Source organism: Ictidomys tridecemlineatus, chromosome 11, assembly GCF_052094955.1.
Source record: "Ictidomys tridecemlineatus isolate mIctTri1 chromosome 11, mIctTri1.hap1, whole genome shotgun sequence".
NCBI classification, from domain to species: Eukaryota; Metazoa; Chordata; class Mammalia; order Rodentia; family Sciuridae; genus Ictidomys; species Ictidomys tridecemlineatus.
In genome coordinates, this window is record NC_135487.1 from 1,328,354 (window position 1) to 1,344,247 (window position 15,894).

The 15,894-nt window shown below is 51.7% G+C and overlaps 1 protein-coding gene across 5 annotated transcripts in view; it reads left to right on the plus strand.

Moving 5' to 3' along the window:
• The window catches only part of Cep104 (centrosomal protein 104), a 31,625-nt gene continuing 15,731 nt past the window's right edge, over positions 1–15,894 (plus strand). For 2 of the 5 annotated variants that reach the window (XM_078025063.1, XM_078025064.1), the window contains exons 1-12: positions 2–290; positions 2,240–2,366; positions 5,903–6,076; positions 6,421–6,559; positions 7,985–8,047; positions 8,336–8,412; positions 9,561–9,729; positions 10,137–10,295; positions 11,144–11,371; positions 13,014–13,211; positions 13,720–13,887; positions 14,441–14,614. In XM_078025063.1, the coding sequence (XP_077881189.1) occupies positions 2,254–2,366; positions 5,903–6,076; positions 6,421–6,559; positions 7,985–8,047; positions 8,336–8,412; positions 9,561–9,729; positions 10,137–10,295; positions 11,144–11,371; positions 13,014–13,211; positions 13,720–13,887; positions 14,441–14,614 (1,662 nt within the window). In that variant the 5' untranslated portion in view covers positions 2–290; positions 2,240–2,253. Of the gene's footprint in view, positions 291–347; positions 483–2,239; positions 2,367–3,309; positions 3,381–5,902; positions 6,077–6,420; positions 6,560–7,984; positions 8,048–8,335; positions 8,413–9,560; positions 9,730–10,136; positions 10,296–11,143; positions 11,372–13,013; positions 13,212–13,719; positions 13,888–14,440; positions 14,615–15,894 lie in introns of those variants that run through there. The other 3 variants (XM_078025062.1, XM_040287805.2, XM_040287806.2) reach the window with 3 other exon arrangements.

Consider the following 15,894-nt stretch of genomic DNA (forward strand, 5'->3'; position numbering starts at 1 on the left):
GCTTGCTCTCGTGCGCAGGCGCAGGCGCGGGAGGCGGGCGCGCGGGCGCTAGTGGCCCGGTTGTCATGACAGCGGGGCTGCGTCCCGGGCGCTGGGTGGAGGCGGCCCGGGCTGCTCCTCGGCTGCCACCGCAGCCTGGGGTTGAGGCGGCCGGAGCCGGGGACGGCGACGGCGGCGCCCCCCGAACTCCGCCAGAGGGAGCGACGGCCCGCGCGGGACCGTAGAACGTCGGCCGCGCCCCACCCCCCGCGCGCCCTGGGCGGCTGCGCCGAGATCTCGCGTCGCCGCAGGTACCCGCCCGGACTCCCGTCCGCGCCGCGCCGGCAGCCGGAGGCCAGCGGGGTCCTGCCCGGGCCTGCGGGAGCACCGGCGCCGCCCGCCCCGGCGGCCTTCCCGCCGCCGGCGCTCGCTGCACGCGGAGCGGACCGGGCCGGGCCGGGCCGGTTGCGAGGATGGAAGAACGTGGTTCCGGCCCTGCATAGGTTGAACTTGGGCCTTGGCGAGGGGCGGGAGAGGGTTACTTACTAAGTGTCAGATTTCTCCGAAGCCCCTTCATCTTACAATTATCTGACTCAAAGTTATTATTTTATTGTGAAATGTTTTAGAAGAAACGAAAAGAAATTGTTTCCTAGCACAACCTTCGGAAGTCGCTAAATTGAGTTTCATCTAATTTGTAGCTTATCTTGCCGCTGGAGGTTAAGTATAGGGAGCAGGAGCGTCACTGGGCCTGGGGAGAAGTGTCACCTGGCACTTGCTGGGCTGCTCATTCCTGTCTCTGGGGCTGCAGTGTCTGGTGAAGATGAGCGAGTACCACAAAGCAGGGTTCTGCCAAAGTCCGTGGTGGCCCTTACAGAGCCTAGCAGCGTCTCATGTGACACTTGAATGTTTATGCAGAGGTCTTCAGGCTTCTCAGATGCCCACACTGAGGTGCAGCATCCCTTCAAGTGCTGATGCTTTCCTCCTGCCTGTTTCTCCAGGGCCAGAACTTTGTTTGGATTTATTGGGGTAACATGGTATAGTGGAGGTACTCTTGTATTTGGACTTAAAGGTCCAATGTGTGAGTCTAGGTGTTGTCACAGAGTGTATTAAGATCAGTGACACGGTTCCACACGGCCAACACAGCTCAGTAGGCACCTTCCAGGTGGTATTGAATCAGGTCAAGGTCAGGTTCACTGAAAGCCATGATAGCAGTCATTTGGCTGGTGTTTTAGATGCCCTATGAGCCAGCTGGCTATGCGTCTTGTACTCCTTGCATCTGGGACTCCTGCTTTCCTCCTGGTTGTACGTTTTTACACAGCAGTTACTATGCTAGTGAATAGGTTGCCTTTCCCTCTTGTTACTGAGAACTAGTTAACATGGTTCTATTGGTTTCCTAACCCTCCCCCTCCCCCCAAAAAAAATGTGTCTGTACCCTAGCAAATAACTTGTTTTTACTGTGAGAAAGTTTCACAAACTGAATGGCTTAAACAATAGAAATTTATTCTGGAGCTTTAGTCTAAATTGGGGTGCCCTCAGGGCCACATCCTCTGAAGGCTCTGGAGGATCCTTTGTGTTTTTCTAGCTTCTGATGGTTTCCAGCAGTCCCTGGCACTCAGTGCTGTAGACCCTGCCACGCGCCTGCCCCTGTGGTATTGCCTGATATCCTCACTGTGTGTGTGTGTGTGTGTTGCTGGTTTGCTGTCTTGTAGTGCTGTAGTCAAACCCATGGCCCTGCATGTGCTGGGCAAGAGCTCTACATTGTTTTACACTGTCAGCCCCTTCTCCCTTCTTAAAAAGACCAGTTACATTGGATTGGGCGTACCCTTGGGACTTCATTTTAACTAGGTTACATCTACAAAGACCCTGTTTTGAAATTCAGTCAAATTTATAGGTAGCAAAGGTAGGACTTGAACATGTCTTTGGAGGACACAATTCAGTTCACAATACAGGTCAAACTTGAATAAATAAATTCAAATTTGGGGGGAAATCTTAAGTGGTACTTTAAGTAAAATCAGAAGTATTTATAAAAAGCGTTTGAGAAGGCTGGGATGGTAGAACTCTTGCCTGGCATGTTAAGGCTCTGGGTTCAATTCCCAGCACCACCCCCAAAGAAAAGTGTTACACAGAAAAACTGGACTCTTCCAACATAATGGAGAAATATAAATGTTTTGTTAATTCCTGCGTACATCAGCCAAGTGTGAACTGATACCTCAGGTGTTGTGTTAGTGGATTCCTTAAAGAATTTCCCTCTTCTAAACAGCCTAAGCCTGCAGAATGCCCCACAAGATCGGATTCGTTGTGGTCAGCTCTTCTGGACACGAGGATGGCTTCAGTGCCCGAGAACTGATGATCCACGCACCAACTGTCAGTGGGTGGAGGTCTCCAAGGTGAGGCTGGGTGAGGCTGGGCTGGGGGATGCACCAGTTCCTGATCTGCAGATGGATCCCTTTCAGTAACTTGGACATCACGAACCACAGGGTGGTCACAGTGTGCAGCAGTGTGACGTGACTAGTTCTGTGATGGGATTCCTTTCCTTTTTGTTTACGTTTATTTGCTGGCCTGGCTGAGTGTGATCCCACACACCTGTAATCCCAGCAACCTGGGAAACGGGAGGAGTGCACTTTCAAGGCCAGCCTTGGTAACTTGGAGAGACCTTGTCTTAAAATTAAATTTTAAAATAGGGCTGCATGCTCATAATTCAGTGGTAGAGCACCCCTAATTTTAGTCCCCAGCACCAAAGGGAAAAAAAAAAAAAAAGATATGCTGGCCCTTTCCCTTCTATCATTAGCCCACACTCCGGAAGTGAGCAACTACAGAAGAGAAAGCAGAGCTGCGTCACCACCTGACCCTCTCCTGCCACATGCCGGGTGATGCATTCTCATCCCTTTTCTGAGCAAAGGCTGTGTTTGCACACTTTTTTGGTCTTGTGGTTAGGCACCTACAGGGAAAGATTTTTGCCTCTAATTACTTTTATGTGACAACAGGTTTCAGCCAGGGTCTCTTTCAAATTTCTCTTGAACATTTGTACATGTTTATAAGAATGTTTATTATTTGAGTATGTGTCTTACGTTGTTCTGAAGCATCTGCTTGGTTCAGGAGGCCTGTGTTTTTCACCAGCACACCACCTAGCTGTGCTGAGCAGGCTCCATGGACCTGCTTAATGCTCAGTACCTCCAGGGTCCTTGTCTCTGTTTCAATCCACAGGAATCTAACGGAAAAACCTGTAAATATGTAGGGCATTTGCAATTCAATCATATTGTTGTGTCCTGCTGAAAACTGAATGTAAATCACATTTTAAATTAAATTTTATTTTCCTCTTTGATTTCTTAGGGCACCCAAAAAACAGGCTCACTTTCCCTGCCCAAGTCCTGAGGGAGTTGAAATTAAATAGAGCAAAGCAGGTAGGGATGCAACAGCACGCAATTGCTGATGGCACTGAGGGCAGAAATATATTGTGAAGCCCAAGGCAGGAGGGCAGGAGAAGCACCCCGCCAGCAGCCTCACCTCCACTTCCCAGGGTTCCCTGATGGAGAGTGCCCTTCCACAGAGGTCCTGTTGCTGACTGCTTTTGTTTAGTGTGTGTTTATCTCTCTATCTATCTCTCTATTTATTTTAGTTGTAGGTGGATACAATATCTTTATTTTATTTTTATGTGGTTCTGAGGATCGAACCCAGTGCCTTGCGCTTGCCAGGAGAGTGTTCTACCTCTGAACCACAGCCCCAGCCCTGTTCAGTGATTTTATGTTCTTTAAGGTTTTCAAATAAATAGGCACCCTGTTGGTAATATTTATAACAATAACACTAATATGATGCCTATGATGCCTTTGTATACTGACATAGCAGTGTTTTTTATTGTGCTATTGTTTTTGTTGTTGTTATTGGGGATTGAACCCAGGGGTGCTCTACCACTGAGCTATATCCCCAGTCCTTTTTTATTTTTGAGACAGGGTCTTGCTAAGTTGCTGAGGGTCTTGCCAAGTTACCTGGCTGGCCTTGAACTTGCAATCCTCCTGTCTCAGCCTCCCGAGCCTCTGGAATTACAGTTGTGCCTCACCATACCTGGTGGCTTGGTATTTCTTTTGGGGCATGTTAGTAATGTGCTTTCAGAAGAAAGGAGACATGTTCCAAATAATGTGTGTACTCCTGGTCACCACACAGACTGCCCCAAAGTCAAGCACATGGCAAGAAGGCAAAAGAAAATATCTTCCAGCCAGGAGTCCTGAAGACAGGACCAGACACTCTGTCACCACAACTACAGAAAGTGTGTTCAGGGGCAGCTAGTGGCAGATGGAGGGATGCCCCACTGCGGTCTCCAGGGAGCAGGAAACATACCGCAGCTCCTTTCTGGCCTGGACTCTCCAGCAGTGTCACAGAGGAAACACTGGTAGAAGCTTGTGGATAAGGCCTGCATCTCTGGTGGCCTGGACCCTGGGGTTGGTGGGGAGGTGGGGTCAGCGTTTGTTTTCCACATCACACTCCAGGCCTGTAGATGTCTGTGTGGAGCTGTGGCTCTCCCACTGGGTGTGGGTCACTCAGGGTGGTGTCCAGGCAAGGCTCCCTCGTGAACAGGACCTTTCAAACCCATGGCTGAGGACCAGGGGAGGGAGCTAAGGGGGTAGGAGGACTAGAAAGGGGTAGCATCAAGGACACTGGAGCCAAGTAGAGGGTTTGAGCAATGTGGGCAACTGTGTAGCAGAGCAAGGTCACAGCCGAGGAGGAGACGTGGCACTGGGTTTTAAGAAGTCCATGGTGGCCTTCATAGGGTGACCTGTGGGCAGTGGCACAGGGGGGAGGGTTTGAGAAAGTGGTGGTGGCTTCAGGCAGCATGACATTTGAAAGAATGGGAAACCCCTGGAGAGGGACTCTGAGTCATTGGATGTGCTCTTGAGTTGGGACTTTCTGGATTGTGTGTGTGATGTGAGTGCTGGTCAGGAGAACAGGCTCTACTGCTATAGGCCTGTGGGCCTAAGGGCACCTGGCAGGAAGCTGCTGCGCTGGGCAGCAGAGCCTGCCGTGTGTGTTTCCTGGGTGAGGTGCGGGACTCCACACATCCAGAAGCACACCCGCAGGGCACTGGACACACTCCCTACCACCCCATCCCTCAACACATGGGCCTGGGGACCTCCACGGTCCTGTTACCACATGCTCGTTAGCTAATGGAGGTCCTTCTGCCGCCATCCTGGCCGTGCAGTACCTGAGAGTCGGTGCTGGCTGACACGGTTCTCTAATCCCTTCTCGCTGCCTAGTGTCTTGTGTACTTCTGAGCAAAATTAGAAGCACCCCAGCCTGGCTTCTCCTAGAGCATGGTGCACTTGTGGCAGGTCCTCAGATCCCGTGAACAAGTTGAAAAAAGGTTTATTTTAGATCACAGAGGTTTTGGTCTGTGGTCACTCAGCCTACTACTCGGAGCCTGTGATGAGGCAGGGAAAAGCCCAGGCTGGAGGAGCCTGTCCAACTCCCGGAGGCCAGGGAAATAGAAGCTGGACTCCAGTGTCCCCTCCAAGGACACACACCCAGAGACCCAGCTTCCTCTACCAAGTCCCTTCTGAAGGTTCCATGCCTGCACAGGCCATCACCAGGGGGTTTATCAAGTACTTGCCTCCTGTGGCTCTACCTTGCCCACTACTGCAGCCCCTTGAGATGGGTTCATCTGTCCCGTAGTGAACCTCAGGTCCACTTGAGCTGTGGTTACAGCCGCCAGGAGTCGGGTTTGTGCTGGGTAACTGGCAGATGGACCACCCCAGGGCCATCCTTTGGCTCTGCCCCAAAAAGCTCCAAGAAGGGCAGAGTGTCACAGCCTCTCCTCTTGCGCCCTGTGGCTTGGCCCCCACAGCGCCATGGGTTCACCTGCTGAGGCTGGCAACACAGCATCTGGGGACTCTGCAGTCATGGCTCAGAAAAACAAAGATGTCTTTGCTTTCAGATTCTGCCAGTTCCCACAAGAAATTGTTCTTCAGATGGTAGAGAGGTGTCGAATAAGAAAGCTGCAGCTGCTTGCACACCAGTACATGATCTCAAGCAAAATCGAGTTCTACATTAGCGAAAGCTTGCCTGAGTATTTTGTACCCTACCAAGCAGAACGATTTCGCAGACTTGGGTAAGAATGAAATGCAAAATTTTAATGGTGACTTTTAGCCTGACCAAGTCTACCTCAGAGCTCTTAAGAATCAGTGAATTACCCCTTACATTGGGTCCAGTGTGGCATTGCCAACACCTGCCAGGGATTGGGTGGGCTGAACCGCCGGGTGATCATGTCTCCTGATGCCCACAGCCAGTTGTGCTTTACAGGTAGAGAGCTTTTCAGAAACACTAACTGGAATCTGGGGCTTTTTCCCAAGCTGCCACCCCAAGCTCAGCTTTTATTTAAGCTTGCTGAGTCCAGCAGGAGCTAGGGGCGGGTTGTTGTTGAGTGCACGCATTCTCCACTGTGTTGCCTTTCAGCTACGTCTCCCTCTGTGATAACCAGAAGACCGGCTGCAAAGCCCGTGAGCTCAAGTCAGTGTATGTGGACGCCGTTGGGCAGTTTCTCAAGCTGATATTCCACCAGAACCATGTCAACAAGTACAACACCTATAACCAGGTGAGCACAGGGCCTCTGCACCTGCAGCTCTGCGCCCGCCTCTGCGCCTGCCCTCCCTTGCACGTTCAAGCCTTTCTTCTAAGGAAGACCTTTAATGTATGACCGTAGCGCTCTAGATTCAGGCTGGAAAGGAATGTAAGAGTGTCCATGGAAGCTTTTATGTCAGTTGCATGTAGTGGGTTAATATTTTGGCAAAAGTCACTCCCACCTCTTTCTTTTCCATTCCTTCAGTGTGTCTGCTAGAAAACAATGGCTGTGCAGCCAGCACTGCACCCCTGTGGACAGCACTGTTCTAGATGAACCCTCGCAGCTGACAGGAGACAAATCCCTGGTAGACACTGAGGGCCTGCCTGGGGGCTCTTGGCTCCAGCAGCTGACTCTTAATCCTCTCCCACCCACTCTTTCTTTTGATAAATGAATTAGAAATCAATTGTGTCCAAAGCAGTCTTATTGACAAATAATTACAACATTCCCTGCCCCTCCAAGAATACAAACATTCTTGGGCTGGGTCTATAGCTCAGTGGTACAGCATTCGATTAGCATGTGTGAGGACCTGAGTTCGAGCCTCAGCACCACATAAAAATAAATAAAGGCATTGTCCATCCACTTGAAAAAAATTAAAAATCACACCTTATACCAAGTGAGCAAGTTGGAAGTGCTAACTAGGCTACGTGGCAGCATGACTTGGCAGGACACTGCGAGAGCCATGCTGCCTTTCTTTGCTTGCTCCATGTCACCTGCTGTGTTCACAGGTAACACCCTGATTAGGCACTGAGGCCAAAGTGGTTCTCAGTGATGAGGATGGCGATGGGAAAGTGGCTCCTCCCCTGCGGTGGAGGATCAGTGACCCGACAACCTCAGCCACATTAATCTCTGTTTTCCTTTCCTGGTCTTAAATTTATCGTATGGTTATGACCCCTGACCTCGACCTTGAGTTTGTTATAGGCTGTGGTGACTTCAGGAGTGTTCAGCTACTATTGTTTTAACATGCTTTAAACAGATGAAATAGGCCCTTGGGTAAGCATTTGAATACTAATTTATATAATTCACTTGAAAATCGATGATGTTGAGCTGGGCCTGTAACCCCAGAAACAATCATGCTGAGGCAAGAGGATGGATTGCTAATTCAAAGTGAGCCTCAGCAATTTAGCAAGGCCCTAAACAATTTAACAGAACTGTCTCAAAATAAAAAATAAAAGAGGCTAAAGAAGTGGCTCAGTGGTTAAGCACCCCTGGGTTCAATCCTTTGTATGAACAACAACAAAAACACGATGTCCTGTACGTTAGCGCAACACTTCATGGTTTACTCACTTTGGTATGTGTCATCTCCCCATTTGATAACAGTGTAAGTCAGAATTTGTTGTAAAGGGCTGAAGGCCTGTTAAACATTTTATGCTTATTTCTGTTTACTTAACTTATCCTTAGGTTGCTTTGGTTGCAGTAAATATCATTGGAGACCCTGCAGACTTTGGTGATGAAAGCAATATTGTAAGTTTGAGCCATTTAATTCCTAAGAAAGAATATGTATTTCTAATGGGATCATTTACTTTCATTGCAGAAAGTATCATTTTCAAAGTATTTATAAACATAGCGAATCGTTGTCAGATAATTTCAGCAGCCATAGTCTTAATAACCTTTTACTTAAGAATTGTAGCTATCTCTCCAAAAGAATAGGATCGCCACATCTTGCTGACCTTCCTATCAGATTATCATGAAGTTAGGATTTCATGTTGTGCCTGTGTGCCGAAATCCTAAGCAGACATTTTGCTCCTGAAGACCTCTAGAGAGAAGTTGATTGATCATTATCTTGGGCACAACCCGGAGGATCCAGCCCTAGAGGGGACTTACGCTGGGTAAGTGCCTTCCTCACCTCTTGGCCCTGGCAGGATGCTAGCTAGCATGACCTTCCTCAGAATCACTAGTGTCTCCTTGCTAATGGATTCTGCATTCAGAGGTGTCTAAATGCAGTCTGGAGCTGGATGAGCCCCTGACTGGGTTGTCTCCATGCACAGCAAGAGCAAGGCCATCGGGTTCTTTAGTACTCTGGGCTGCTGGGCGTCCAAGACAGGCTGAGGCCCCTACAGTGCATTGTTGTTGAGCTCTGTCCTCCGTCCTTTGACATTTCACTGGCACAGGCAAATTCAAAGACACTATTTGGCCTAAATTATCAATCACTCAAGACTTCATTTTGTGGCTTCTTTAAAATTAAATTCACACCAGGGCAGCTTAGCAGAGCGGCTTTACGGCACCCCCCCCTGTTGGGTCTCTCTTCACAGTGACAGCTGTTGCTTCCCTTTTGCTGTCCCTCTTTCTTTCCCCTCACAGTGGGAAGACCCTGGTGGGTCAAGAGGCGGGGAGCTGAAGAGCCCCCCGCAGCTGCCCACCTGCTGTGTCCGTCACCTCCTCTTTCCCAGCTGCATCTTTGGGCACACAGTGTTTACACAATGTTTATGAGAGCATAGGGCCCTGTCCCAAAGGTGCCCCAGTCTAAAGAGAAAAGGAATTCAAAACAGCACTGGTTCCTCTTCTCTGACAGCAGCTTCCCAGTAAAAAAGAGTTGAAACATTTTAAATTTTAATAGAAGTTTCAAATCTGTCCATAATTTTGGGGTGTGATTTCACTTCACCTAAGTGTCAGTAGAGTCTGCTAACAGGATGTTGTTAACATTTGAACCATTGCACAAAATATGGAGTAGGCTGTCTGTTCAGGTGCTCGGAGCTGTTTGCCACCGGCCAGCTCTGTGCCCAGGCAGCGGCCCCCTTCCCCAGAGCCCTCCCATCTCCGAGGGCTGCAGCCTGAGAGGATCAGGTAGAGGAGGGCTGGGTGTCAGAGAGGCCCCTGATGACTTCCCGGAGCCCTGGCTCCCTGACATAGGAAGTCCCAGCTGCAGGGGTGTCTGGCGCTTTCTCCAAGACTGCTCATCATGGAGCACCAAGGCTCGCCGGCCACAGCAGCATCCCCTGGAGAGGAACAAGCCCTGACACATGCATTTCTCCCCTAGGAGGTCTGACTATATCTCTCCACTGGACGACTTGGCTTTTGACATGTACCAAGACCCCGAGGTCGCACAGATCATTCGCAAGTTGGATGAAAGGAAGCGGGAAGCTGTCCAAAGGGAGCGTTATGATCACGCCAAGAAACTGAAGCAGGCTATCGCTGACCTGCAGAAGGTACTGCCTCTGTGAGCCCACTCCTCTGCCTGTGGATGGCCTCTTAGTTATAACAGAGCAGCGGGTTCCTGCAAGCTGCGGGTTGGCATGGGGTCTGAGGTCTCCTCCAGGGAGAGGTAAGGAGGGATGAGCACTTTGAAGATACACGTGGCCGCCACTGTGCTGAGCAGGACCCTTGCTACTGCCAGAAGTGGTAGAGGACATGCTCAGAAGCTCGGGTGGATTTCTGACTTTATCAGGCACCAGGACAGCAGTACGCAGCGCTGCTGTTGCAGAGAGTGTGGCCTTTCCCATTTCTGTGCTGACCCCTCCCCGAACACCTCACACTCAGTCTCTGCCTCGTGAGCTCCCCTCCAGCTGTGGTCTTTGCAGACGTGGTTTGAAGCAGCAGACACCCTGTGCTGCAGGTGGGCGAGCGTCTGGGGCGATACGAGGTGGAGAAGCGCTGTGCGGTGGAGAAGGAGGACTATGACCTAGCCAAGGAGAAGAAGCAGCAGATGGCCTGCTACCGTGCACAGGTGTATGAGCAGCTGGAGTTGCATGGCCTCCTGCACGGCGAGCTGGAGGTCAGAGGGCGGGGTACTGACTGGGCAGGGCAATAGGCTCTGGGTAGTGACGGGACCCTCAAGGAGTCACCCAGAGGAGGCGGGAGCCAGCTGGGGGTGGAGGGATGGGCACTGCCCTCTCCAGAAAGCCCCTCGCCCAGCCCCCTCTGCTCACGTACAAGGCGTGGTGGCTTTCCCACCTGCCCCGCCCTAGAGAAGGAGAAGGTTCAGAGTGCACCTGTGGCCCCAGTGGGTGGTGCCCTGCCTCTGGCACAGCTCAGACAGGCAGGTAGGCACCCGTACAGCAGGTGAGGAAACAGGCCCTGAGAGCCACAGGACAGTGCAGAGCACAGGCTGCCTGGGTCTCACCTGGGCCCTCCCTTCTGGCCGCTGACCTCAGACTGATGCTGGCCAGCATTGCTTTCACGTCCCAGCAGGGCAAAGTGGAGAGCAGAATGAGACCCCCAGTCTGTGGCCCTGGGCACCATGCCCAGGTGAGGTGACTGCAGGTTGGTTATGCCCTTTATGGTTGTGCAGGGTCCCCTGACCCTCAGGGAATAGTAGTGCCTGGTTCTGAGCACAGGCCTGCTCAGGCTCAACCAGTGCCTCCTGCCATGGTTGGCCTCTCCACAAGTGAACAAACCCGCTCCCAGCAGGACTTAGGTGTGCACGGTGGCTCTGTGTCCAGCACCCTAACTGAGGAGAGCACGGCAGGGAAGCTGCACGACTTGGGCCTGAGCAGGAAGCTTTCCTTTGAGATGTGCCATGCTGAAGACCCTCTCTCAGCACAGCCTTCCTCCAGTCACTCACCTGGGGCAAGATGGTAGCTCCATGGCATTTGAGATGCAATCTCCCTTCCTTTCCTCCAGATGAGGAGGCCCCTGGACTTGCCCCTCCAGCCCCTGGATCATTTCAGCAGTCCTCACCACCGAAAGCCAGCCCCCTCACTGCCACAGCCAGAAGAGGTGGCCCCCGAAAGCCAGCTTGCCCACCCGCTTCTGCAGGAAAAGCCTTCCTCGAGCCCCCTGGCTCCTCCTCCGCGGCACACTGCAGTAGACCAGCTGCTGCCTGCCGCGGGCCCGCCTCCAAGGAGCAACGTGGGTAGCTCTGTTTACTTTGGTACTGTTTACGCTACAGGTGTTTTACTAACCACCACGCTGTGTCAGGTGTGGTCCAGTACAGGAGAGGCAAGCACGCTGCACATGGCCAAGCTCCTCCCAAAGTTGTGCCAGGGACACAAGGGCTAAGGCCAGAGCGCCACAGTAGCAGGAGCCAAGGAGCCACACCCTTGGGAGGCACGGTCTGTAGTCAGCCTGCAGCCCCCTCCTGTCCTGTCCCTGACCTGTGTTCTCACACATCCTTCCGCCTCTGAGCCTCTGCTTTCTGTATAAAGACAAAAACACTTTCTTGAAGCATCAACCAAAGAGTAAAAAAAAATTCCAGAAAATGCCTAGCACACCAGCAAGCCACCTAGCATGTGGTAAAGCTCGTGCCTGGCCACCATGCCTGTTAGAACTTCCTGTGCTGTGAGTGACAGGACACCTGATTCTTACTGGGCATAGCTAGCGGCTTAGGAGATCCTGTGTCCTCGGTCAGTTTGATTCATTGCTGAACTATGTCGAGTCTGATTCCCACATCACCCCAGGACTGCAGTCACCAGGTGCCCTGTGCCATCTGAGGGGAGGGAGTGTCCTATTCTAGCAGCATCCTTGTGTCTACCTGGTTAGATCAGCCACAGTCTCACACCAGCCTTGAAGCAGCAGCCAGGACCAGAGCAGAGGTGTGTGGAATGGGCCGTCAGGGCCTCCCTGAGGCTTCCGGCACTGTGAGTGGACAGAAGGGAAGACACCGCCTCTGTCCCAGAGAGTGCCTGCTGCAGAGGCCACGCGCCACGTCCCTGTGGCTTGACCTTATGTTCTGCTGACTACTTCCGTTTAATATCACAGTGCTCTTCCCGGTTCTGTTGCCTCAGTGTTTCATGACTAGATTTGAGGGCGTGAGAAACTCGCCCACTGGCGCATGCTCACTCACCATCTTGGTGAGCGCCAGGATTGGACCGGCAGCCCCACCCACTGCAGTGTCAGCACTCACACCTCTTTCTCCCTCTACTCGTCTCCCTTCATTACCCAAGACTCTGCTACGTTCTTTCTCATTTGGTCATGGGCCTGTCTCCTTACGGGACTGCAAGCAGGGCAGAAGGTCCATCTTGTTCGTTACTATGTGTTCCAAGATGAGTGCCTGGTACAAATTAGGTGCCCCATGAATATTTGCTGGAGCAATGGGTAAGTGAGATAGGCAGCTGCCTAGCTGGGGTCCTAGGCAAGCAGAGCAAGCCTGTGTAGAGTCTCTGACCTTGGCTGTCTGGTCAATCCAAGGCCGCTGGATGGTGAGCTGGTTGATAGGCAGGCTGGAGCTGACTTTTCAGCAGTAAACTAAAAAAAGACCAGTGGTATTGTCAGGAAAAAAAATGCAGCACCTTTCTTGGCTTTCATAATCTCTGTTGAACTGAAATTGCTACTGGTCAGTAGTAATTGAGGCCAAGTCTGCATTGCTATTTTATGGTAAATTTAGAAAGGACTAGAAGACCTCTTCGAACTGTGCCAGTTACTTCCTGTTTACTGCTGCTCCCATCTGATGATGCTGATCGTGAGCAAAAGAATACCTTTCTGACACTCGCTCTCCCAGGAGAGCAGGAGGCCATGGGGAGTGTCACTTGGGTGCCTGTCCTCTCTCCTGCAGGTGGACACCTTGCCCTACGACGAGCGGCCCCTCCCCGCCCCCCGCAAACAGCAAGCAGAAGTGTTGACAGAACGAGACGTAGGTGAGGCCGACCTGGGCACCCTGCGAAGAGGAGGTGTGGCCGGGGAGCCCGAGCCCCTGAGCGAGAAGGCCCTGAGGGAAGCCAGCTCCGCGGTGGACGTGTTAGGAGAAACCCTGGTAAAAAGGAGAAACCGCCACACCCATGTGCATGCATAGGCACACTCACGGGGGAGGGGGGTCATTGATGGTGCTGCCGCTGCCACCAGGAAGCCTGCCCTTCACTCACTCTCAAGGGCTGCGGAGCACGGCTGGGTTCGGATGTTATGAAAGTATGTTCACCGAAGGTGTGTTTCCTCCTGGTGTTCTCAGAGCTTGCAGGGTGCATCCCTCCTAGGAGCAGCAGCTAACTGCAGTGACAGTGATGGCAGGGAAGAGCCTAGAGCCTCTCCTTGCCTGTCCCTGGCCCGCTCCAGAGGGCCCTCTCAGTGGAGTTGGTGTGTTAGCACAGCCTCCCGTCCAAGGAGCTCTTCCCTAAACACACACACTCTGCCAGGGACCCGCTCCTAGAAAAGGTCCAGAGTCGTAAAAGCAGACACGTGCTGCTGCGTTGTGGAGTCCTGGAGGGCAGGTGGGTGGACGGAACCTGCCCCCTGAAGCAGGACCAAGCAGGCTCTGTGCCTGGCAGGTTGCCGGGGCCTATTCCAAGACCTGGTCCTGCCGAGAGGATGCGCTGCTTGGTCTGTGCAGGAGGCTGATGGAGGTGCCTGTGGGAACCCCGAAGGAAGACGTGAAGAGCATGCTGAGAGCATCTGTCTTTCTTGTCAGAAGAGCCATGAAGGACATTGTGACCTCGGTGAGTCCCCTCAGCCTGCTGGCCACAGGTGACATGCCACTCCACAGTAGAGCAGAGCAGCTGAGGGGCAGCCTGTCCTTTGTCATAGGTGACTGGAGTGAAGGCTATCTGGCAAGATGCAGGGCAGGTGAGGTCTGAGACCACTGCCTCTGCTTCCTTACCCTTCTGCCTGGTGCAGTGCCAGCTCTGCCACAGTCCCCAGCAGTGTGTGCAGAGGCCTGATTGCCACTGCCAGCAAACATGAGACCGAGGAGCCTGGAATTGTGTTTTTCCAACTCCACGTGGCCTTAAGAACAAGTGCCACAGGGTCACCGTGGCTGTAGCTGTAGAGGAGCTGGCCCTCTGGGCCAGGATGTTGGCGAGTGCTCCCTGGCACAGTGAGACGGGAGCAGGGTGGGGTCTTCAGAGAGCAGTTGTCGGTTTCAGTTTCCAGCACTTCAGACAGCACGTGGGTCTCGGCATGACTGATGTAAATCTAGTACTAAGTGAAGTGTGTGTTTTCTCTTGGAAAATCCAGTTAGAAGAGCTCACCTGTTTTTATCCCATTTCCTAGGTCTTTCAGGCTTCTTTGAAATTACTGAAAATGATGATTACACAGTATATTCCCAAACATCAGCTGAGCAAGCTTGAGACCACCCACTGCGTGGAGAGGACCATTCCTGCCTTGCTTGCCAGGACCGGAGATTCCTCCACCCGCCTACGCATCATGGCTTCAAATTTTATTCAGGTCTGAACTTTACCATAAAACCTGACACCGTGGTCATGAACACCCCCCGCGTCAAACGTGCCTCCTCTGGGCCAGGTCCTGAGGAAGACTGAGGTGCTGCCTCTCGGTGGAAGGAGTCCAGCACTTTCTCCCTTTCTTTAAAACCTGAGGAGCGCCACAACTAGCTTCATTTAAGAAGTTCAGATTTTCAGAGAAAATGAGGAAAAATAAGTACCATATTATTGATTAGAAAGTAAAAATGAGTCATGTGACAGTGGCAAAAGGCCTGCCTTGTTAACACAGCTCAGAATTTGGAGAGGTTTTCATCTTTCAAAAAAAATAGATCAAGTCAAGAGCTTTGTAATGTTTTGAACGACTAATAATAATAATTAAAAAAAAGGTCAAAATGAGAACATCTTATTGCTTCAGGTTTTTTTTCACTTGTTTATTGTGAGTTTTTTTGTTTGTTTGTTTTGGGGTTTTTTTGTTTTTTGTTTTTTGCTTTTGCATTTTTTTGTTTGTTTTGTTTTGTTTTCCTTAAGAGACAGGGTCTGGCTGTGCAGCCCAGGCTCAAATCCTCCTGCCCCCACCTCTGCACAGCTGGGACAGGCCAGTGTCTGCTGCGCTGTTCCTCATCCAGTTGTTGTAAATGTGTTGACTTGAGCAGGCGAGTGGTGCTGGAATCCTTCCACTTGAGGTGGTCCTCTGTGTGTGTGGTGCTGGGATTGAACCCGGGGCCTGTGCGTGCGAGCCGAGCACTCTACCAGCTGAGCTCTGTCCCCAGCCCTCAGCCTTTTTATTCATACGTTTTTACTCTGAGGCAGTCTGTTGCCCAACCCCAGGCTCCCTCAGCCTCCTGAGTCTCTGGGATTGCAGGTGTGGCTGCCGAGCCTGCCAGGGCGCCCTGCCGTGGGTATTGGGTGCAACTGCCCATCCACAGGCCCCTGCAACTGGGGACCTCCTCACCTCTGTGGCATCTGTGTGCTGTTTGAGGAGTTTGCTGTCCACACTTGGTGAAGAAAGCACTTATTCTTCTATTTTTCCTACTTGTGCAGCCATCCAGGGCCCAAGTGCACAGGAATCGTGCTGCCAAGAGGAGAGGGGATTCCAGGTGACAGGACCTGAGACTTAACAAAACAGATCTGCTCCCCCAGCTCACCTGCTTCAGCACTTCATTACCCATTCCTCTGTTGCTGGCTAATTAAATCACAGACATTCTGGCCATAGAAAAACCTGTTTGTTTAGACACTTAATAAATATGTAATCCTGCTTGTTTTTTCATTTTAATCATATTAACGAGA